The sequence below is a fragment of the Balearica regulorum genome, chromosome 12, assembly GCF_011004875.1.
Source record: "Balearica regulorum gibbericeps isolate bBalReg1 chromosome 12, bBalReg1.pri, whole genome shotgun sequence".
Lineage (NCBI taxonomy): Eukaryota > Metazoa > Chordata > Aves > Gruiformes > Gruidae > Balearica > Balearica regulorum.
Window position 1 is genome coordinate 1,183,923 of NC_046195.1, and position 24,360 is coordinate 1,208,282.

Below are 24,360 nucleotides of genomic sequence, written 5' to 3' on the forward strand. Positions count from 1 at the left end.
CCCCCTTCCCTGTGCGCACCCCCGGGCTGGGGGGATGCGCCCCCCCACCCCACTGTGCTGGCGGAAGGGTATTCGAGGGAATTGGGGGGGGGGGGGGATTTGGGGGTAAGGGGGGCTTTGCCCCCTCTTCGGCCGGGGCGGGGTTGGGGCTTGAACCCGGGAGGGAGGGTGGAGGTGGGGAGGGGGCTGCCTGACACCCCCTCCCCAAAGCAGAGGGGTCCCCCCCAGGACGTGTGTCGTGTGTGTGTGTGTGTGTCCCCCCACGGCGGGCTGTCACCTCTGGTAACATCTCACCCCTTCCAGGAAAGTGGCCCCCGGACTCCTCGTGTGCCACGCAAAAGCCCTGAGGGAGGAGGAAGAGGAGGAGGAGGAGGAAGGGGAGGAAGTAAAAGAAAGGAGGAAAAAAAAAAAAAAAAAAGGACAAGGAAGAGCTTGGACTGGAGCCAAGGAGGGGTCTGGATCTGGCTGCCCACGACGGTAAGTTCCTGGGCTGCGCGGCTGGCTGTCCTGGCTGGCTGTCCGTCCGGCTGGCTCAGCCAGCCCCCGCTGTGCCCAGTCTCCAGGTCTGCAACCGGGAGGAGGGCAGGAGCGGGGAGATGCCAGGGGCAGCGCCAGGCTCCATCCTGCTCCCCCCACTAGTTAAGGGGTGCTGCTGGCGGAGGGGGGGGTACCCGGGGACTCATCCTCACGCTGGGGCTGAGATCAAGGCAAAGCAGGAGGGGACAGAGCCCCCCCCCCCCGGCTTTCTGCCTCCAGAAGGGACGGCTCCCTCATGTTGTCTGTCTGTCTGTCCTTGCAGGAGGGGACCCTGGGCTCCCCAGGACGCCTGCGCTCAGCTGGGAGACACCCCCCCCCACCTCCACCCAGCGTCGCAGCTGACGACCCCGGAGCGAGGGCCCGACGCAGGGAGCAGCGTCGCTCTGCGGGGACATCCAGCCCCGCATCCCCCTCCCCAGCATCAGGGAGCAGGCGAGGCGTGAGCCGCTGGATTTTAGCTTCCCGGGACATCCAAGGGACTCTTCCTCTTCTTCCTCCTCCTCCCGCGCACCCGACCAGGCAGCGCTCGCCTTCCTCCGCTCGCCCCATGGCCGCCCCACATCTCCCCGTGGTCACCGGCTGAGCCCCCTTCGCAGCGTTCCCGACTCCGCATGCCGCATCCCGACCCCGCTACCTGTTCCGAATCAGAGCCCCCCAACCTCGCAGGGAGGCGAGCGTGCTGCCGGGACTTTCTTGGAGGCAGGGGAACGTTAAGATGTTGAAAGCTCCCCGGCCGAGAGGGGCTGCGTGGACGCCAGGCCACCCGGCTAGAGGGGAGCAGGATGGACAGAGCCGTCGGGGCCGGGAACCGAGGCCGGTAGGGAAGGATGGACTCCCGGACCTGCCAGGACAGGCAGCCCAGTGACCACCCCAGCAGCAGCAGCAGCAATTGTAGCAGCAGCAAGAGTAATTGCGAAAGGGAAAGGATCCGGAGTCGGATGAAAATGGTGATCGGGCAACTGGAAGGCATCTTACAGGAGCTCAAGGAGGTGGCCAAGGAACTCCGGGAGGTAGGAGAGCACCGGGGTGTCACGGTAGCTGCTGGCCGCAAAAGGGGGTGCCCTGTCCCCGTCCCCCCGCCTGTCCTCTGCCTCCGGGGCCAGGCTGGTGGGGGGAGCTCAAAACCCGCAACCCATCAGCCCCAGGAGCGACCTGGGGTGGCACAGCCTGGCTGATTTGCAATAGGGTTTTCAAAAAGAGGGGGGACAAGTTAAGGGGAAAAAAAAAAAAAAAATTAGCTATGGTTTGTAAAATTGCCCTTGACCTTGATGCCGGGGTTTGCTCGGGGTCAGGGGGCCCAGCCGAGGCACCGGCTCTGCGGGTGCTGGTGGTGGGAGAAGCACCGTGGGGTCACGCACGGGGGCTGGGGGAGCCGGTGGCACAGTCAGCTCCGCTGTGCCTGGAGCCGGGAGGGGACGGGCACCTGGGAGGTGTTTTCCAGGCCCCTTTCAAACCAGGGAGGTGGATGGAGAGGGGATGGTGGGTCCCTCTGGCATTGCGGAGAACACCAAAAATATGGCATCAGCCCTGGGTGCGATGGTGGTCCATGGGGTGGGCAGGGGGCTAGAGGGACTGGCTGTCCCATAGCCTGGCTGTCAGGGTCCCTTGCTCCTGAGAAAAAAAAAATATATATACACACACACACACACACACATATATATAAAGTGTGGTTGGAGTTTCCTCCCTGTGCGGAGGCACGGCAGAGTCGGTTTGGTGGGGAATTTAATCTTTTTGTGGCTCAAGGGTTTGGGTCGCACGTTTCCAGGGGAAGGGGACCTGGATGAGGCTGGTAATTTAGGACATCTCTGCAGGTGACAGGGAAAGCGGTGGATGGAAATCACGTGGTGGCCTTGAGCGCAGCGTGGCAGCTTGCTTTTGCATCCTCTCCGTGGCCCGAGCCAAGCACGGGGTTATATCCAGAGCGGTGCGAAACCTTGTCTCCTCCCCCCAGGAAGGGGCAGAAATTGGTGGAGGTTTTGCCATGGGGCCACCACGGAGCAGCCCCGCATGGGTCGGTGACGGTTGCGTGCCACCGAGAGAGCGTTGATGCAAGTGGACCGACGTCATCCTGGGTGCGGACGTGGCCGTGGTCAGGGAGGTGACACCTTCCAGCCTGAAGCATCCTCTGGGATGCGGTGTCCTCCTTTGCGATGGCTCCGCTCGGTGCGGGAGATTTTAGGGAGGCCATCCCACTGGGAAAGCCAGCACCGGGGGGATGCCACATCCCACCCCACCAGGTCCTCACGAGGGCTTGACCTGGCCATGGCATCCCTAGAAGTTTTCCTTTCTCTCGTGGCTTTGCCGGTCCTCCCTGTAGCAGAGAGCAAACCTGGCCATCCAAAGCAAAAAGCCTCCCCGATTCCTGCAACGCCAACGGGGGAGCCCAAAACCCCTTCAGCAAATCTCTGATGGATTGAAAATAGCCACAATAGTAACAATCGGGAGGCAGGGCTGTTTTCCATTTAGTCCAAGCTCACTGCATGGTCCTCCAGGAGCTTAAAGAGGCCTTTAAAGTGAGGATGATGGCAATTGGCCCCTTTTATTGAGCCCATGAATTCAAGGCCAGGTGGGACCACCTCAATCATACAAGCATCCCTCCTGCTGAGGATGCAGAGGGATAAGGAGGTCCAGGATGGGACAAATCTCTGACCCTTTCACAGCTGAGGCCAGGTTGTGCTTCCCACCAAGCCCTGGGTGGCTCCACAGGGTCCTCATCCATCTCTTGGGGCCAGAAGGACCTCAAGTGTCCCTGCGGCATCCTTGGTAGGCTGCCCAAGTCAGGCCGTACCAGCGTGTGTCAGAGCAGAGAAGACAAGGTGGCCTGAGGACTCAGGGGACAGGTAAAGGTCTCTCAGCTTTCCGGAGGGACACATTTTGGGAAGCAGGCTCAAAGGAGGAGCAATAACGTTGGAGGGTAGAAGAGCTAAGCTGGGCACAGCAGGTCCCTGTGCTTTGAGGAGCAGAGGGTGGCCAGAGGGCACCTGTCCTCTGCCCCTCACCCTGGGCAGACCCTGCCTTTGTGCCAAGGAGGAGGTCCCTGCCCCATGAGATGGCTTCTCCAGAGGGTGCTGGGAAGTGTTGTAGCCTGAAGCTGACTTTGCCACGGAGCTGGCACATCCCTAGACACCGGTGACCTCCCAGACTGCATCCCATAGCTGCCCTGGAAGAGCTCCTCACATCATGGAGCAACACAGCCAGGTCAGCACAGAGCTAGCCACAAGGTCCCCACCACGAGAGGGGTCCTAAACTTCAACCCTTCTCAACAGCTCCTACAACACACCACATCATAACTTGGCAGCAATTAGTTGAATTTAAAAAAAACAGCATAAAACTCGGTACAAAACCAGGCTCCAGAGCTAGAACACACCGGTCCAACCTAGCTAAACAGGTCTTCATCAGCTCCAAAGAAACCAAGGTCTGGTTTTCCCCAATCCAAGCAGATGTTGGGCATTAGAGGCTTTGGAAATTCAACCCCTTGTCTTCTGGATTGCTCAGAGCGAGCTCTGTGAGAGCACGTTACATGGAAGTGTCTTTCAAAGCCGCCCAGACAAGTATGTGGTAGACATCAGGCTGGCAAATCGTAAGCTCTAGGATGCTGGTGAAAGAAATAGTGAAAAAAAAATTAGCCATTGTGGTTGTCTACCTTGCACATAGTGATGCTCTTCCTCGTCTAGAGGTGAAGGCCAGGACATGGGGACAAGGCTAGGGACAGTCAGCCCTGCAGCCCCAAGCAGGGACTGATGGCCCCAAGCCTAAACGGGCTCATGGGGGTCTCAGGAGGGGCTGCTCAGGGTCACTAAAGCCCATTAGTGCCCGCAGGGCCCTGGCACTTGTGATATTGGTGTGTTCTCCAGTGGAGACTCCAGGTAGGCTTTGGAAATGTCCATCCCCGCAACCATCTCCTCTGCTCGGGGCTTCGCCGCTGGGTTGGGGCGCAGGGCTGGATGTGCTCGCCGAGGGCAGCCGCGGACCCGATCCTGCTGCACCAGAGGCATCCGTGGAGCCAGAGACCCTTCACTGGGTGATGCCAGACCTGCTCCTTCCAGGTTGTTCTTGTGAGAGGAGCTGGGTGCCAGGACTTTGCAGGTCTGGAAGAAGCAGACGGGTCATAACCACCCTGGCAAAAACCTCTCCCAAAGCCACCAAAAGCCCTACGTGGGCACGAGGGCTTTCACCCAGGGATGATTCCTGCTCCAAAACCACTTGCCAGCTCCAGGTGCAGCCAGCTCCGGCTCACACAAGGCTTTTCTCCCAGGTTGTCCCTACTTCAGCAGAGATTTTGAGTCCCGGACTCAGCCTGGATTGCAGGATGCACTGGTGGGGGGCGGGAATGCTTCAGTGGGGGACCCCAGGTCAGCCCCGCTCCGCTGGCCCATCCGTGGGGGTGCGATGCAGGACCAGCCCCTGGTTCAAGCATCATCCCCGGCTCCCGGGAGCCGTTGCCACCTGAAGGCTGTCATTCCAGATGTCCGTTCGATTCGGGATGCTGTTTTACCAGTTCTCCGCTCCCACTCTCCCTCCCTCCTCCTTTCCCTTTTGTGTATATAATTATTCCCCAGCACTCCAAGACAGGGCTGTATTATGTGCGGGGAAAATGATTATTAAAATCTTTGATTGAAATTGCACACTGGAAGTAGAAATCAGGCAGGAGGCAGGCAGGGAAGGCGCTTCCGCCGAGAGCGCTTGCCACGCTGCCTGCCCTCCCACGCGCCTCCTGCCAGCCCCTGGCCTTTTCTTCCCCCCCCTCCGTGGGAATAAGGGTGATGCCACGGGGCGGGGGAGGGAAACCCAAAAGATATCCCAGGAGGTCTCAGCCACTGCAAGGTTTTTTGCTCCTTCCCAACCTTGGGGCAATCCCTTTGATTAGTTCTGAGGGTTGGAAACCATCCGTGGGGTATATTCAGAGGTGGGAAATAAAGATAAATATCTGTGCAAGTCTTCCTGTGGGCAATTCCCCCCAAAATCCCATGGAAAGGGTCCTGTCACTCCCACACACCCCCCCCCCAACATGGGAGCAATGGGGTCCCACCACCAAGGGAAACAGCACCGAGGGGTCCCCTCCAAGTCTTCTGCAGGAGGGAAAATCCTCCCTGCATCCCGTATGATAATAAATACCTTAATAACGTTGTAATCAATAGGTGATTAGCTGGGAACGCTTGGGAAAGTTTACAGTGAGGAGGAAGCTCGTTATTATTCTAATAACAACACGGTTTTGAGATCTGCGTGATGATTTCCAACTATTTAGCGGGTGACGTTGTAGCAGATGATCCCAAGATCTCATTTATAAGCATCGGTTCGCGGAAGAGAGGCCCCCTGTAACCCAGCTTCAGTTTGCGAGCTCCAATTAATCATTTATTCCTTATTAAATATTTACTCACCTTGCCTGTGCCGGGAAGTGGTTTGGGAGATGCAGGAAGGTCCCCGCTCTGGGAGTGTTTGGTCGGGGGGGGGGCTCTGCTGGAGGTCTTGGGGTGGCGGGAGGAATTGATGCTCAAGGCGACAGTGTCAAACACTTCTGGGTTGTTTTGGGAACATGGTCGGGGATATTTTTAATTTTTTTTGCGTGGGCTACGCAGTCCCGTTGCACATCTCCTCCGTGTCCCAGCTGGCGCAGGGCCCGACGGGTCGGATCCAGCCTGGGAAAGCAGCCGCGTAGCATGGGAAGATGCTTTGGACCCCAAAATCTGCTGCTGGAGGTCCGAAACACGTTTCTAAGGAAACATGAGGTCAGGGATGCACAAAAATGCCCAGCTGGGGATGAGATGTTTGGCTCTGGGTTGGGAAAACATCTCACAGGAGGGCGGCTGAGGGGGGACACACACACGCAGGTCCCCCCATCATTGAAGCAAAGACACCCCAGGCAGCGCAGTGCCCCGTCCCCCCGCTTTGATCTCCCCAGGACCCCTCCCCGCTTCGCCCAGCGGTACTCGCCCCGAGCTCCAACCTGCTTCGCCCCATCCTCTTCAAAGGCCGTGCCGGGATGAAGGGGCCGTTAGATCCCACCACTTTGATCCCGGCATCTTCCAACCCCTTCCCCGGCCTCGGGAATGAGCATCACCAATTAATTACCAGCCACGCAGCCCGTTCAGACGAAGCCTTTGAAGTCTTCTCTCGTCTTCCTGGCCTCATCCTTCCCTTCTCCAGCATCTTCTCGAGCTTCTGGGTGGTTTAGCTCCTCGATAGGGAACAGTACGGCCAAAACATGGACGCTGGAGCCACCGAGCCAGGAATCTCCGAGCTGCAATCGAGCCGATAACAAAAAAAAATCCCATTAAAAACCAGTGATGCTGCAGATGTTCAACATCTGCCTCAGCTGGGGAGGTAAACACTCGATTTGGGGAACCCAGGCTTTTCTCTGGAAAGCTCCTGGCTGCCAGCACTGTCCTTGGGTGCAGGGACAGTACGTGGGGCGAGCGGAGCTCCCAGCACTCCCAGTTGGGCTGAATGGTGGGAACTGGGGTATTTTTGGGGTGGGGGTGAACCAGTCGGTGCCCATTTATGCTCTGACTGCTCAAAGCTTGTCGCTTTGGTCCAGAGCTGAGCATCCCTTGGCCACCCAGCACCTGCTTTCAGGTCACTGGGGCACAGCAGGATGAGGCCCCTTGGTGCCACCACGCGCAAGGCGAAGGGGAATTATTTTTGCTTCCTATTTCCCCGCTGCTGAGTACCCTCGGATTGACCAGGGATGCTCTGCTCTCACCAAAAAGGTGAGGGAGGAAGGGGACACGTCACCTCTCGGTCACTCCCCACCCAATGGCACTTCCAGCACACATTGGGGACACCCCGACCCTCATTCCGTGTTCGTAGGGAGCCAGAGCCACCCCAGTTCCCGGGGGATGAGAGCATCACCGGGGGTCTCATCCTGAACCACCCCATCCCAGTGGGATGGGATCTGGTCCATCCATTCCTTCCTCCCCATCGCTCTCACCCCAGCTCCCCCTGCCAGCAGCGATGGCCTCGGCTAAAAATCTTTGACAACCTGCTTCAGGAAGGAGAAAAGAGGGGGGGGAAAGCCCAAATCCTACTTTACATTTAAATCCTCAGCGGGTGCCAAGTGTCACATAGGTATTTAACCCCCCCCTCCCCGCTGCTGCCACCACCACCCGTTTAAAATAGAAAAGCGCTCCTAAAAATAGCCCCGAGTGAGCCACCGCTGATGCGACGCTAATCCCTGTGTGCCGTGGCGAGGACCGGGATGGGGGATGAGGACCGGGATGGGGACGCACCCACCCAGCACAAAGCACAGCAGGTCACTTTAACGAGGATGAGGAGCAGCAGGGACCCAACTCGAAGCCCAGGGAAATGCTTGCCCTGAACCCGGTGTTGTAATCACCGAGCCTTCATGAAAACAGAGGTGATCTCATTTTAGCTGAGGCTTTCAGCAGAATCATTTGCTGCCTTATTAAAAAATAATAATAGCCGGGTGTTTCCCAGGAACTGCTCTTTTCCTGCCCTTTCTCCTAATTCTTTCTTGTCAGTGAGAAAGAAGAGGTCACATCATCTTTTTTCTTTTTTTTTTTTCTGTTTTCCTCGAGTTTCACCCTTTCTCCCCCAAAGAAAAGAGGGGGGAAAAAAAAAAAAGAAAGAAAAAAAAGAAATCTCATGCATTGGGAACAGAAGCAAGTGCCTTTTCTAATTTCAAGACTTTGTTGCGGATGCTGGTGTGGATGCTCCCAGCTTGTTCCCAGTACCCTTCAAAGCCAAAGCTTAGAGGATGGATGGGTCCCTGCCTGTCCTCTCTGGAGGTCTTGCGTGGGCGAGGAGGCAGGAAAAATAAGTCAGAGATCATGGGTGAGGAGCTTAGGTAAAGCCCGTTGCCTTCTGCTGCCTGGGATGAGAAGCACTTAGCTCACAGCATTTCCCTGCTTTGGGGGCCCAAAGTCCCTCCAGGTGACAGTGCCGTGATGTAGGTCCAAGGTCCACCCCCCAGGTAGGGCCAGGGATGGGCTTCAACGTACCTTCAAGAGATCCATCCAGGAGAGAAGCCACTCACGGGGCTAGGGACAGGTCAAGAGGGGACTTCCAGCCCTGGGCTGAGCTTATATGGGCTCCTGGGCCATGGGCAGGGGGGGTGGGGGGTCCCAGGTGGGGCTATTTGGGGCCATTAAGATGTATTAGTGCCCATCACCATGTGCTCAGGTCTGATGGTGGGAGCGCTCCTCTCATCTCAAACCTAAACTTCATCCAGGCTCCTCTGCACCCTTTTTTTCCCTGGAAAGGTGTTTTTTTGGTGTCTTTTATTGCCAACATGTCCCACACGCTCCCAGGCAGCAATCCCCCAGCTCTTCAACCTACATTTTCTTGGTGACACCAAGCAGGTCCCATCTCAGCAAGGGTCTCCCCATTCCCGGGGGCTCCCCGATTGCTCTGCTCCACGTTTCCAGCTGGTAGCAAAGCACACATCCAGCCCCATCACCCTCACCCGAACCATGTCGCACCCCTGTGCCCCCTGGGGTTGTGTGTCGTCCCCCCATGGAGGTGATGCTATTTTATCCACCAGAGATGCTCATCCAAGTTGTCCCCAGGTTGTCACGCAGTTTTTGGTGGCCTGAGAAATGGTCCTCGCTGCAGCCTGGAGATGTCCCGCAGGGACCTGCAGCTGATTTAAAAGAGGCAGGTTCTGCCTACCTACAGCTGGATCCCTCCCCAAAAAGCAAATGGGGGGTCGGGGTCCCCCATGCTCGGCGCCGTCTCCTTGGGAGCTTGGCAGAGTGGGAGAGCTGCATGGGCAGGGTTGTCGAACAAGTGAAATTTGGAGCTCGAATATGGGAATTTTATTAAAATTAGGTCAGCGGAGTGTAACGGAGCCGTTTTGGCTGCTGGCAGCATAATCATCCCCCCGGGCTCCCGGTTTCGGATGCCCAGACATATTAAATTACCCTTAACTCTGCCCACGCGTCCTCATCCACCACGAGGGCTTTGCGAGGAGCCTGCCCCGCTGAGCCGTGCTTTACGGTGCGTTTCTAGTGATTTATGGTGCTGACCCAAACCCCCCCGCGCGTCGCCGGACGCAGAGACGGAGGACAACCTGGCACCGTGACGGCAGCCTTGGGGTGCCCGCTCTTGGCTACCCAACACGATGGGATGGGGTGTCTGAGCCCAAGGACTCGGTTTCCCCCAACAAAAGTGCTCGGAAAAATGGAGTTATGGGAGAACAGCAGCATAAAAACGATGGAGGGACGTGCCGTGATTAATTATCCTTGGTGGATGAGGAGGTCCAACACCCGTTGATGAACCGTGGCACCAGCAGAGATATGGTAGGGCTTTTCGGTGGCATGAGACGGAAATAAAACATGTCTGGCAAGATGTTGCCAGTTGATTTGTCTTCCCTCCCTTATTTTGGGAAATTTGTGGCCGATTTCCACCAAGAAAGGACGTGTGGAAAAAGATGAGGAGGTTCCCCTCAGCACCCCCCTGTCTGCCGCTGCCCACCTCCTGCTTGGCAGCGCTGGGACCGGCCAGGCCCTCTGCCAGCTCCCCCGGAGAAGGGGAAGGGGGGGGAAGACAAACCCTGCCAAAAATATACACTTCGAATTGCTGCCGAGTTGAATTTTCACGTCGTACTCTGCCTCCCACGCAAAATAAAGCCACGCACACCCCCGCACGCGCACACACACACACGCAGAAACACCAGCCAAGAAACACCACAATGCTCCCGGAGACGCAGTGACGGCTCCAGCCAGATGCCACCACAACTGGTGCTTGGGTGGGATCGGGGAGCCCCCGGGCAGGATTAGTGCTGCGCTCGGTGCTGGGCAACCCTTGAGCTGGATGGGGTTAAAGATTTGAAGGTGGGCGATGACCCCTCTTGCAGTTGAAGGTCGTTAGATGGAGACCACGGTCCATGGGGAGGAAGGTCTTCTCCTTCCAGCCCTGCCCATCGGCAAGGTCGTTCCATGCCCACAGCTCCCCACCTTCCCGTGATGCTCTCTCTGTTGTCACACGACCCTGGGAATGTTTTCCACCTCCTGCCTCGGTTTCCCCACCCGTGGAGCTGCTTTTTCCGTGGGGAAGAGGTGGCAGTTGCTGGTGGCTCCCCATGGTCAAGTGTGAGGGACCAAGGAGGGACCGTACGTGAGGGGATATGGGGTGACACTCAGGGTACCAGGCAGACCCCAGGGCCATCCTGCCGCACTGAGCACCCAGGGGTACCCCAGGCTTCACTGCCTGCTCAGGGCCCATGGGTGCTGTGCTGCTGGGTGGGCTTCGGTCCCTGCCAAGGGGGTCCTGGAGCAGCTCCGCAGTTGGGCTGAGACCTCCCAACTCATCACATTGGTGATGCAGGGTAGGGGGGAAACCAGCAGAGCATTAGGAACGTGGCGTTATCACAGAGCGAAAAACGGGACGATCCCGTCCGGCGGCTCCTCTCTGCCCGTCCGTCCGTCCGTCTGTCTGCAGGTGGTGAGCCAGATCGACCGACTGACGTCTGACTTTGAGTTCGAGCTGGAGCCGGACGACTGGACCACGGCGACGGCCAGCAGCACCTCCAGCAGCGAGAAGGGGGGAGGCGCCTTCGAGCTGGGACCCCTCGATTTCGCCGCATCTGACATCCTCTCCGACAGCTGGGAGTTCTGCTCCTTCCTGGATGCTTCCACCCCCTCCGACCCGGGCGACGGTCCCGAGCCCCCCCGGCCGCAACTGCAGCCCCCGCCGGTTCGTCAGCCCGATTACCGGCTGATGAACGGGGGGATCCCCATCACCAATGGTCCCCGGGGTGGGGGGACCCCGGATTCATCCAGCGAGGAAGCCTTTGGCGCGACGGCCAGCCAGAAGATCTCACATCACCGGCCGGCCGGCACACGGGAACGGGTCCGATTCAGTGACAAGGTGCTTTACCACGCTCTGTGCTGTGATGACGACCGGGACGGTGACAGCACGGTGTCCCCAGGGGATGATGGCCCCGAGGAACCCGGCCATAAGGTGCTGGCGGGGCCACCCTCGAAACATCCTTCCGCCGGTGGTGGCAGACACCCGGCGCGGCGGCTGACGAGGAACAGCAGCACGCAGACTGTAGCCGATAAAAGCACCCAGACGGTGCTGCCTTATATCCCGGCCAAACAGAAAATTAAAAATAAAAACTGACGCCGGCTCCGCCGCACGGATTTGGGGAGGGTGGGTGGATGGGGGAGATTCCTGGGGAGGGACAGAAAAAAATATATATATATAAATATATATTTCAATAAATCAATACTACTAATAAAATCAACATGAAAAGGTGGCAAAGAAGACAAATGTCCCAACTCCCTACCTGTCATTTTTAAGGCTCAGGGAATTTTAAATCTTTTTTTAATTTTTTTTTTTTTTTTTTTTTTTTTTTTTTTGTGGACAGAAGCTTCAGATCAATAAACCGTCCGTCATGGAGAAATAACAACAGTAACATATATATATTATATGTATATATGTACCAAGAGAGGGAAGGGGAGAGCCAGCGCATCTGAGGTCATGGCCAGGGGATGGATGGGGACGTGGGGATGCTGGCGGGGCGGTGGGGGTGGCTGGGCTGGAGGGGCCGAATGTCCCTCCCAGGGACATTTTATCCCTGTTTGGCTTAAGAAGAGCCGGTGTCATCTGCTTTGTCACATCCGATGTCCGAGCGGAGCGGGGATGTCACCGGAGCTGTCGCTTCCGTGGTCGGCGGGTGGCCCGAGAGGGATGGAGAGGGGCTTGCAGAGAGCAAAACCACACCGGTGCCGGGGAGGCGGGATGGAGGACCGGTCCCCTCCCAATTTCCATCCTTTATGCCAGGTCCAGGGGAAATATCAGTGACCTCGAAGTCTTGCGACCATCTCCAAATGCTGCTGGAAACGTCTCCAGCTTTCCTTCAGGTACCCGCTTCCAGTTTTACATTTCAAAAGCCCCAGTTTGGGGGAAAATAAAGTGGATTTGCTCTAAAAAAATGAAGGAATCTGGGCCTCCAAATCCACCCTTGGCAGTTTTGGGTTTTTTTTGGCTGCCAGGTTGTGCTGAAGCCTTCAGCATCCAACGGGGTCGGCGCAGCACCTGGTCCTGGGGACAAACACCCCGCGTCCTCCCCGTCGGCTCTTCCTCCCGCAGAGATCCATTTGCACCACCAGCCCTCGAGCGTCCCTGGCACCACGGTGGGTTTTCCAAACCTGGCAGCCAAAAAAAAAAACCAAAAAACAAAAAAACCCCATCACCTTGACTCCGTATTTTTAATCCAGGTCAGAGATGCTCCGTTTCAAGCCTTTTCCCAGTACGACCCCCAAGTGTGTCACCCCAGAGCTGGAACCCTGGCCACCACCCAGCGTTGCTACCACGGGATGCTCATATGAAACGTCCATCAAAGAAGCAATGTCGGTGATCGAAACACTCTGAATTCAACCCAAATCATAGCAGGAGAAGAGCCTTTCACCTGAATTATGTTGAATTACTTTTTATTTTTAGTTTTTAGGACCCAAGGGACATGGCATCACCTGGGGATCAGTGTACCTACCCATCCATCTGCGTCCTCACCGGGACATCCCAGCCCCGGATAAAGCTGGGAGAGGGAAGAACCCTGCAGAGGGGACCATGGGAGGAAGATGATGATGATGATGCAGCATCATCTTCCTCCTCATCTCCCCCTACCCCTAGGGCCGGGACCCCGAGGGGGACCATCAGCCCGTGGTTTTTCCCAAGAAGGGATGGGATATCCCCCATCCCGCATCCCAAAGAGGGGACGGCACGGGGAGACGGGGGATGGAACAACTCCTCTCCGCTCCCTCCGTTACTCCGCGCGTCAACAGCTGGTTACTTCTGTATTTTTATGAGCTTTTTACAGCCTGGTCTCGTTGTAAAAGCATGATTAATAGATGTAGCTTTGTTCTTTAATAACTCCTCCCGAAGGATGCCAGGAAGAGCGCGAGGGAAAAAATTCAGAGCAGCCAGAGCCGCGTAAGGAGGCGGGTTTTTTTTGGATGATTCAGGTTCGGGGGCACCCGCATCACCTGAAACCCCGGAACGAGCTGCAAAAGTAGCCAGAGGGGAAACTGAGGCACGGCGTGGGGGTGCAAAGCTCCGGTTCCTGCATAGCTCGGGGCTGGGGATTTAAGCCTGCAACCGGGGCCGTACGGACAAGGGTAATAGCTTCTTCCCCCTCCCCACATTTCTATTAAGACTGAATTTATAGCCGTGCAAGCTTTATTTCATGCTCTCCGATAAATCCAAGCGACGGCGGCGGTAAGTGCTGTATTAACCTTTAGTGCCCACGGATGGAAAAACCTCTGTAAAACAGGGGTAAGCGGGGGCGAGGGGGGCAATTCCTCCCCTCCCGTCCGCTCGGGGTAAGGGGCGATAAAAGGCACCGGTGATATACAGAGAACCGCGGGTGATGTCCTTGCTGCTCCCCTGCATGCCCAAAATAGTTTTGTTATTATTATTCAGCAGGAAAACCTGCTGGTTTGGGTGTTTGGGGGTTTTTTTTAGGGTAAAATTCAAGAGGATGGGGGTGATTATTAAGGCAAATGTGGAGAAACCATTCAAACTAGTAAAAATCGCTTCGTTACACCAGTTAACAAAGTTATTAATGACGTTGTTGATCGCACCACCAACCTAGTTATTAATGATGTTGAATTAATGGACTTTGCTTTCGCAGGGACAAGATCCATCTTGCTGGGGTTAGCCCGTGGATGCGGGGAGGGTGATGGGCAATGCAGCCCAGAGCTGGACCGGGAAAACATCTTGTCTTCCTCTTGACACCATATATTAACAAATTAATGAGATTTTACCCCAAAGCATCCCGGCAATGTCCCTGTCCTCTATCCCCAACCCATCCTGTACCCCAAAACCTCTTCGGGAACACCCGAAACAGCAAGCAGAGAGTCACCCGAGCCGGAAAAAAAGAAGAAGCAAAGGGATTGTGTTTCATCCAAGAAGCAATAAAGAAACCATCAGCAAATAAAACAAGGACACGGACTGGCCAGCAACCCAGAACGGCGGGTACCTGTGCCACGCATCCTGCTGATTTTTGGCCGGGAAGGATGTTCGGTGGCTGCTCCGGCCAGAGCCAGGGCTAGATGGAGTTTAAAGCAGAATTTCAGCTTCACGTTCAAATCCTCCAGCTCTGACCCTCCCCACGGTTCCTATTTGAGTTGACCTGAATTACAAGAGGCTCTGCTGGGGTTTGTGGTTTTGAAGAAACTCCTCCGAGCTCACCCAATCCCTCCGGCTCGCAAAATCCATCTGGAAGGTTCCCCCCCGCCCCCCAGAATAAGCTGCCTCGCTACGTCTCACTTCGGCGAGGGCTGAAAACAGCCCCCTGACCACCTGGAGACTTCACCCCTGAGCTCGCAGACGTGAAGGGCAGCCAACAAAGTGGATAACGGGATATTTTCCAGCCTAAGGAAGAACTCCGGCTCAAGGCTGGGCTTTGGGAAGACCAGTTCTGCAGGAGACGGTGAGCCCAAACTGGGTCCCTGGGCTCATCCCAGCTCCCCGCCCCCCCCCAAGAGAAGCCAAAATCCCGGCTGTCCCCATACACAGACGCAGCTTTTTCTCTCAAATCTATTCCAATCCGCTCGCAGGGGACTGCGGCAACCTCTCCTTCCGCAGACACGGGCTTTATTTCCCATCGCCCTGGCTCGGACCAGGCTACGACCGGCCCCCTTGTAGCTCATCGGCTGGTAAAAGCATCCCTGGATTTTTAACTGCTCCCCCTCGTCCCTGCCCCGGCACCGCTCGGGGCTGGTCGCTCGCTGCGGCTGGAAGAGAAATGCTTTGTTTTCCAAGGGAGAGGCTATGCCTCCTGCCTCTGCTAACGTACAGCATCTTGTCTTATTTGTTCCTCGCCGTTCCACAAGCTGAATTGCCGCGAGCGACGTAGCGGTGCTTGGCGCGATGATGCTTCTTTATAGCTGCGAGAGGAGCGCGCCTTTGGCCTCGCCTTCCAGCTTTCAGGAGTTAAATCTGTCTGTAAGGGGGATGCCAAGGCTCTTCCCTCCTCATCCTCACCTCTCTTTGGCTTCACTCCATGAGGAAGAAAAGGAGCATTCCCCCACCCCAAAAAAAAAAAAAAAGCTACGGCTCAGCTGCATCTTCCCAGCTTGATTTTGCTCCACGGCGCAGCGAGCCGGGGGTCGCATCCTCCCCGTCTCTGCTTATCTCCTGCCTCAGAGCCAGATAACTCGCTGGCGGCTGTTATCTCCTCCGTACGGGGAGGAGGCGAGGAGCTTTGTACCGAGCAGAGCGTACCCACGCTGCTCGCAGCTCCCCAAAACTGTGCCCGTCCTCAGCCCTCTCTCCTTGGGGAGTTATCGCAGCATCCTGCATCCCTTCCCCTCCTTGCCCCCCCCCCCCCACCAGTGTAGGGCATCCCAGGTGGAGGAGAAAGGTGGGTTCAGGGGCACCCCCGAGTCACATATCGGGGCACTTGGTGACTCAGCGCTGGGTTATGGATTCACCCCGATGCAATTTGGCACTAAAACCCCAACCAGGAGCTCCCCTGCCAGCCGAGCCCTCCTGGCAGCCACGGCATGGAGATGTATAAGCCAAGCTTGGCCAGACATGGACCTGAAATGGGTGCTCGTGGCCACGGCACGCTAATTAATCCTCATTTGTGCCTGGCACTTGCCAATCTGTAATTTCACAGCTTGCTGGAGGCCTCCGTACCGCAGGATGGCTGCCAGTTGCTCGGCGGCCGGGCCATCTTCTCCATCCTTGTGGGATGAGCAGCTCAGCCAGCAGCTCATGGTGGGCTCCAACCTCCCTCAGGGCTGAAAACCCAAGGATGGAGCAGTCTCAGCTGGACACCTGAAAAAAAACTTCCTGCTCTGCCAGGAGAGGGAAAGAAAGGGATGGAGAGCTGGGATAGATGCAGGTGTCTTCACGAAAATGGTCCAAGGCAAGGTGGGAATAAGTTTGTGGTCAACAGGCACGGCTGGAGAGCAGCATCCATGCAGTATAGATCAAGAAAGGACCAAAAACCCCAGGCTGAGCTTAAATAGGCTCCTGGAGCCATGGGCAGTGCGTGGGTGGGGGTCTCAGGTGGGGCTGTCCAGGCTATTTAATGCCCCCAAGGCCATAGGAGGTCACACTCGGGGTGAGGGTCTCTGGCTGACACGCTGAGCTGGCAGCTGCACCTCCAGCCCAGTAAAACCCACTTCTCCAGTGGCCATTGGTCCTGGAGCTCAACCCTCCGGTGCGCGGACACAGCCCTCGCTACGCCAACGAGTAACGTACATTTATTTGTTACGTTATCTTGCCTTACGAAAAGCTGGGTGACGGCTGGGTGCTCTCCCACCACTGGGTGGCAGTGGGCACACGCGCACCCGCGTGCACGCACGCACGCACACGCGTGTGCGCCCCACGGAGGGGCTGCCTCTGTCCCCGCCGCCCTTCGCGAGGCCTGTGCCAGACGCGAATGCCGCAGTGATCCCATGACACGTCACCTCCGTGGGTCAACGATGTCATCACCCCACGCTTTGTCCCCCCGGTAGGGACATGGGGACCGGGCGGCTTCAGCCTGGCTACATCCTGCTCCCAGGAGAGCATCCCGCCCCCCCCAAAAAAACACAGCCAGAAAGGGCAAATTTGAGGCTAAAAATGCTTCTTACCTCCACGCCCTAGAGGTAGCAGCAATCTGGGTCTTCCCTTGACCCTGAACGAGGGGTGCTTGGCCGGAGCACCCCATATTTGCAAGGCAGCACCCCCCCAGAAGAGCCCCAAGGCCATCCAGAGCCATCGGGTCCAGCCAAGCTTGCCGAAACACAGCCATGCCGAAGGAGCCCTGGAGGTACTTGTAAGACAAGGGATGACATGCTTGATGGGACTTCTTAATTAGATCTCGCTAAACCAAAATGTACCGGGGCTCCCCTGGCAGAACAACGTCAGACAAAACATTAATCATGCTCCAAATAAATAATTAAAACGTTGGGGCTCTTAGAAGGGAGGAAAAGAAAAAAAAAAAAGCAAAAAAAAAAAAGCCAGGAAAAATCAAAGGCGTCGGTGCCTGCCCACAATAAGGAGCACTGACGCTGGGTCTGGCGATGCCCTGGCTTGGAGCAGTGTCCCCAAGGCCACCTGAGCAAGGTGGGACCCAACATTTTGTGGAAATCTTTGCCCAGAGTCCCAGGAGGTGTCAGGATGGGGTTTGCGAACCTCAGACCTGGAGTCGTGGGATTACATCCTCATCTCAGCTTTACATTGAAATGTGTCTTTTCACAGCTAGCACATATGGATTCATGGATTAAAACAAATTATTTCCCCACTGGCTGGCTCATGCAGTGCCCTGGGACATCATCCCTGGTCACCTTTGGGATGCTGGATGATGCCCAGATCTCAAAGTCCAGCAGCTGCCTGATGCAGAGTGGGAAAATCTGTTCATCCAGAAATTAGGAAACACTTTTGGGAGAAAAAAAACACAGGAGAAAAAAAAAAAAAAAGAAAAAAGCTCTCCTTCTCTGTCCTCTCTCAGCCGGAGCGGAGATGATTACTCAGTGTAAGCAACACGGAGCTTAAATTATGCATGGAGCCATTTGCATCAAAGAACGCGATGGAGGCAAAGCCATCCCTGTCCCTCACGGCTCCCTGGCCACACAGGCAGGATGACGGAAGGCTCCGTGGGACCGCACATCCCCCACCCCGGCATCAGCCTTGACCAAAGCCTCTGGTACAAGTTTATGGGGTGAAAAAAGCTGAAAAAAAAAGAAGTACGAGGGGCTGCAGAGTGATGGTTTTCCCCTGCGTGGCCATCTAAGCCACTTGGGTACCAGTCTTCAGAATCAGACGTCACCTGCTTTCTTCTTTGTCTTTCCTACAATATATTTATTAAAGAGCAAGCTGTATTTATTAAAAAGCAAAGCAGGGCTGCGGTGGGACGGGACTGCTCCCCTTGCTCCACCGATGAGCTGACAGTTGATGATGAATTTACCGCAACGACTATTTGATTTTTTTTTTATTTTTTTTTAAGCTTCTGGTTTTCCTCCCTGTAAAGCTGCAACGCTGCAGGGGAATGGGATGTTTTCTACCAGGGATGGAGCAACCCCATAGCTCTTAGACGTGGCCACCAAGAGATGATGCTGCACCCTAAAAACAATGGGCACCATCCCTGACCTTCCTCTTCCTCCTCCTCCTCCCAGCCCTTCAGCAGCACATCACCTGAGTAACAAAGCTCGCTGGGAACAGAGGACTCCACCAAAACCCACTTTATTGCATTAATATTCGCCAGTAATGAAGCTAGCTAGCATTTAGACCTCCAATCAAATTAGGAAAGCTATAATGAACAAGAAGTGGTGCATTAATTCATTAGCAGGGAATTACGCTAAATTATCTCAGCAAATACGGCAAAACTTTAATTTACCGGCGGTGTTTTCAAATGGCTTTTGCTCCTTCGTCTCCATTTACACCGCGGAGTGTTTTTTCCTGGCAGCAAACACACGAGAAGTAAATTAACTCCAGCCCCTTGGGGAAATGCTTTTGCCTTTCAGATGGGAATGAATACCCACAAGAGATACCAGAAATTTTCCTTTTCGGCTCCTGCTCCAGGCCCGTGGAGGGAAAATGGATATTATTTACAATAAATAATTGCTCAGGAAACACATTTGCAAAGGTCACTGCCTGTAAAAGCTCCACCAACAGCATGTCAAGGCCTAGCGTAACATGCTGCTTTGCTGATCATCACAGAAAGGGAAAAAGAAGGGGGGGGAAAAAAACCAAACCAAAAAACAAACCATGTAGCAATTTCCTTGAGCGTGTGCGGGCAGGGCATCAATAACGTCAACGGTTGGGAAGTTAGCGCCGATGGGGAGCTGCCAATTTGCACGCGCGTTAGATTTGGGCAGCGAAGTTTAACAGCCTCTTTCACTTCTGCATGCAGAGGGCTGAGAAAGGACACAACTCACATCACATCCTCAGCCTGGCACAACTCAAGAAATAAATCCCTGGACCCTTCGCATCCAAGCGCATCGCATCTGGGGTGGTTTTCCCTTGCGAGAGCGAGCCCCCGCGTAACGTCAGCAAGGTCCCCTCTCCCCACGCCTCTTTGCTCTTAAAAAAAAAATATAGAAAATAACTTTTAAAAACACCAGAGGGTGTTTTTCCTGCTTTTTTGTTTTAGGTTTTTTTTTTTCATTACATGGAATATTTGTTTATTTTTAACGAGCTTCCCGCTTCTTCGCAGCACTCCGGGAGCTGCCAATGCAGGGACACCTCTGTGGTAGGAGAGCATGGCTGAAGCCCCCACGTTGGGGTTTAGAGCAGCCAAAAAAAAAAAAAAAAAAAATGCAGGGCAAGGTCCAGAAGACATTTGGGACAGAAATAAGATCTTCTTTGGGACATCAGGGAGCTCATTCACAGGGGTAAAATAAGAGTAGCAAGGAGCCCCTTGCACCACAGGGTATGGGTGCCTGCAGCCTCCTGTTTAAACGGCCAGGTCTGCAGCGATACACGTGTGGGATTTAAGGCAAGAGGGCTCTTGGCTTGGGGGGAAAAAAAATAAATAAAAACAATAAATAAGGCTGGGAAGTCCTTGGGCTGCACAGATGTACCTCTCCACAGCTGCAGGGTTCCACGAACCAGGTTTTGCACGTTTAATTGCAAGGAGGGCAGCTCAGGGATAACAGGGGATGCTCCTCCTTTTCAAAACTGGAAAATCAACCCTGAAACGACACCCTGGCCTCAGCAACCTGGAGTTTTTAATCAGATTTGGAAAATTTTGATTGTGTTTTTTTTTTTTTGGAAGCTATCTACTTCACAGACCAGGCATCCTTTGCAGAAAGGTCCCTTCTGCTGGAGGATGGATGGCAGTGCAACGAAGGGGATAGTCCCATGGGATGAACTCACGCACCGCAAGTCTTGCGGTGCCAAATATCCCATTTAAAAATAAACTGCAACACCTTGAGTTGGAGGACAAGGGTACACCAAGGTCAGAGAGAAGGATGTCCGGCAGCACAAACTCTTTGGGTACTCTAACAAGACATTAAGGAACAGCTAAAACAAACTTTTCCTCCTTTCCCTCAATTTTCCCTTTCCCCGGTTGCTGCTGCATCTCCAAGGAGGTCATCTCCAGCCTGCCCACAGGTGCTACAACAAAAAGCTTGTCCACCCTTCCCTGGTTGTCCAAGTGCCCACATCCAGGTTGGTCCAGAGCTGCCACCGTCCCATCATGTCTTCAAGATGCAGCCAAGCCACCCACACAGGCAAAAGGACCTCCAAACCCACCAGACTCCCTGCAAGCCCCGGCTTGATTCTTGGGAAGAAATCCTCCATTACCTAATTATTTTACTCTATCTTTAATTGTTCTTGCTGCCTAATAACTGATGGGCCATGTTCGGAGAGGGACAGGATGGAGCAGCTCCTGCTGTACAGAAGGGAGATGGGTATTGACGCTCACACCACTTCCACGCAAGAGTGCAAATCTGCAAATCAACATACCAAGCAGCTCGATTTTACCCTGAAATTCCTGTGAGAAGTACCTGATTGTTCTCCTGCATGGCCAATTCTTTTTCTTTTAATTAATTGCCTTGAAGGCCACTTACAGCCTATCACCAACATCTCCACATAATGGGGCACTCACAGCAAGCTGGAGACACACGTGAATAACCACGATGCATCCTCTTTCACATTATTAATTCCCCACAAATTGATTTTTCCACCAGCATCTTACAGCTTTCTAATTAAGTCTTTACTCAGATGCTCATGAGTGCAAGGGAAACAAACGTTGATGGCTTCCAGAAGCAGCAGTTACGGGACTGGGGTTGATGGGGCGAGTTGGGCATCACCACGTGCCATACGCTTCCTCTCTTCACCCATCAGGCGATTGCACAGGGTTGTGTTAAACCAGACAGGGAAAATGGAAAAAAACCCAAAACATTCTGTCACCATCCATGAGACACCTTCTCCTCACCAGCTCCTTAATCCACCTGTGGCAATCCCAGCTTTGGGAGCCTTAGGTCAGACCTAGATTTCTAGGAACTGCTTCTCAACCCATCCCTTCTCCTCAGGCCTCCTATCAAGCTTTTTTTTCTCCTGGTAAATAGAGGAGGGGGAATTGGTTTGGTATTTATAATTCATTAAAGAATGAATAGCTGTTTTAAATTATGATACTAAAAATCCACAGATGTGCTTCCCCTGTGGTAGCCAACAGCATTATAAGCAGCAACAGCAGATATACAGACCCCTCCTGGGCTGGGAAAAGGGTTTGGCAGGAGGAGGTACAGCCTGGAGGACAACAGCTCCCAGCACAAGTCTTTCCAACCCAAACCATTCTGTGATTCTGCAAGATGAGCCTCAAAAGAGGATCTGAGCACAGGCTGAGGGATTAGTGCTCATGGGATTGGATCCAACAAGGTTTGGAGCCCAAGACACAGCCAGAGTTCCTCCACCTTTCCTTGTCTGGATGCTGAAGCCATTAGAGGGGAAAGGAGAAGGCCCATGCTGATGGCTACACCTCCTGATGAGCCTGCATCAGGGAAGGTTATTTCTTCTTAATTAAAGATGTGGCCTAGTAACCACAAAGCTTGGCTTGTTCATTAAGCTCCTCATGGACCTGAGAAGGGAGGTAGTGCTGGCAACACCTGCCTGGAACAGGACTGGGCTTTCACAGCTGGAAGAGCTTCCAGGAGAGATGTGACACCCTGGAGACCTGTGCTCCCCTTCAAACCCCTGTGACATAGGACAACATGAGATAAGAGCAGGAGGTCCTGCTCAGCAACAGATTTCTTTGGAGGGTGGGAAGAAAGTGGCTTCAGAGATGAGTGAGGAGCCTCAATACAGATGGCTGAGAGGTCCATGCATGTGGGACAACCTCCAGCTCCCACGCAGGGCACAGAGCTGGGTCTCCACACCCTTGGGAGGAGCACCAACAGCTTTTTGCAAGTTTAACATCACAGCCTGGCAGCACATGTCACCCTGTCAGAGTAAAAATTAGGAAAAAAAAGGGGTTTTAATCTTCTGTAGCTCCTTCAGGAAGTAGCTTGTGCATTAAACATGAAGGCTGACAGCCTGATCTGGAAGGTTTCAGCCAAAAAAAAAAATACTTACATGGCTGCCTTATTTTTCCACTTGATTATTTCAGCTCAGTGTTTAATTCGTTGAAAACAGTTTTCAGAAGGCACTAGCAGAAGACCAAACATCTGAGAAGTGGGGCTGCTGGCATTGCTCCAAGTCAGCCTTGCTGCTTTGCCCCCCCCCCCCCCCCTTTTCACTCTTTATCCATGGCCAAGAGCAGTTGCCTCAGCTCAGAAGAGGCTCTTGCAGGCATCAGGTCTCTGACTTCTCCCAGGGTATAGAAAGCAAGAACATGAGGTATAAGGTCATTCAGACCAGAAGGATGGAGGGGTGTCAGGCTTGGGGATTCTCCCTGCAAAGCACACAAGGGTCACCAGCACCAACCAAGGCACATTCACACTTCAAGGAATCTGACCCCACTGCTGTCCTCACCCAGGAGGTCCTGCACCATATGAAATAAGTGAATTAGTTCACCTGATGCAATGTAGATGATCTTTATACCAGGTAGCACCTCAAAGCACATGGAATAAGAAAATCCGGCAGCCTCCAGGTTGGTTTGGAGGTGACCACTGCTCCCAGGGGGTCTTCTGGGGCATGGGGCTGCAAGCAGCATGCAGCCCAGGGTACGCAAACCACTTTTGAGAAGCGTTTGTGTTACACAAACTCCCGAGAAACACAACTGGTGTTAGACTCACTACATCAGGAGTCAAGACACCAATAGCTCATACCCAGATGGAATTCCACCAGGCAGCAGACACCTCAAGCCTTCAGCAGCCTAAGCCAAGAGGTCAGAATAAGCCTACGCTGTGTAGGAGAGAAAGCCGCAGAGCAAGGAGAATGATTTAACATTGAGGCCCATCTTATGCATACAGGCTCCATTTAAGTGTGATGAGGACACCCTATGGCACAGCTGCTCCAGCACACCAGGGACAGAGTCCCCAAGGTGAGGTGATGACAGTCTAGGTCTTATCTCCAGACCTACTGACTAAAGGTTTTCCCTCCACCCTTTATACTTAAAAACAATAATAATATCTGTTTAGAGTGGGTGGACCAGCAGCTTTCCCTATTTATCCCCTTTCCTTAACTACAAGGTCACTAGTTCCACCCCCCCATCCAGCCATTGCTCCCTGCTCTCCATACAGCAGAGGCCACACCAACTAGAAGCAACACCCATCTTCATCCCACATCCACATCCAACACCACATCTTCCCCAGGTCTGCCAGCAGCAGAAGCCATACCTAGCCCCAGCACCCGCAAACCCCCCCAGAGTTAGAGCTGCTGTTGTGTCATCCTTCAAGGGGTGGTGCCACCTCACCCAGGCTGCATCAGCTCACACCACCAAGCCCAAGACAGAGCTGCTGCTATCACATCCTCCACTATCACCCCTGCTAAGGGGGAGCAAACAGGACTTCTAGAGTCAGGAAGCCATTTACTGTCTGTTAGCAGCGTCAGTTCTTCCCTCATTTGCCTGAAGACAGGAGCCATACCTTGTTCACAGCCAAGGTGATTCAGGAGTCCTCGCCATCAGGCACGGCAACGCATGCCAAGCATACAACATGCATGGAGCCACAACAGCAGTATTAAACATTTGGAAGGTCCTCCTGCAGAGAGACACTTTCCATCTCCAAATGCTGTGGTTTGGGAGATGCTTTCAGGTGGCAACAGCTCTCCATGGTTTTGGTCCCACCACTGTTTCATTGGTGGCTTCCCAAGAGCTTGTGGCCACCCCAGGAGATGGCTTACCTGGAGGATGGTGCACAAGCACAACCTCAACTCCCATCCCATTGGGGCAGACCAGAGCAAAGGTTGACTGCTGTCCCTCCTCCCCACTGAGAGCACAAGGAGAGGACAGAAACATTTCTCTTTATTACACTTGGGGAG

General features: G+C 54.4%; 1 protein-coding gene across 1 annotated transcript; it reads left to right on the forward strand.

Moving 5' to 3' along the window:
• The first annotated feature begins 353 nt into the window (after positions 1-353).
• On the forward strand, positions 354-11,628 carry INSYN1 (inhibitory synaptic factor 1). The gene is made up of 3 exons (XM_075764780.1): positions 354-477; positions 800-1,547; positions 10,936-11,628. Exons 2-3 carry the CDS (start codon positions 1,365-1,367, stop codon positions 11,617-11,619), a joined length of 867 nt encoding a protein of 288 aa, XP_075620895.1. The 5' UTR covers positions 354-477; positions 800-1,364; the 3' UTR covers positions 11,620-11,628.
• Positions 11,629-24,360: the final 12,732 nt, after the last annotated feature.

Bases quoted from the DNA above. Each gene is read 5' to 3' on its own strand.
- INSYN1 (XM_075764780.1), top strand. From the start codon at position 1,365: ATGGACTCCCGGACCTGCCAGGACAGGCAGCCCAGTGACCACCCCAGC. The intron at 1,548-10,935 runs GTAGGAGAGCAC...GTCTGTCTGCAG, and splicing joins TGGCCAAGGAACTCCGGGAG to GTGGTGAGCCAGATCGACCG.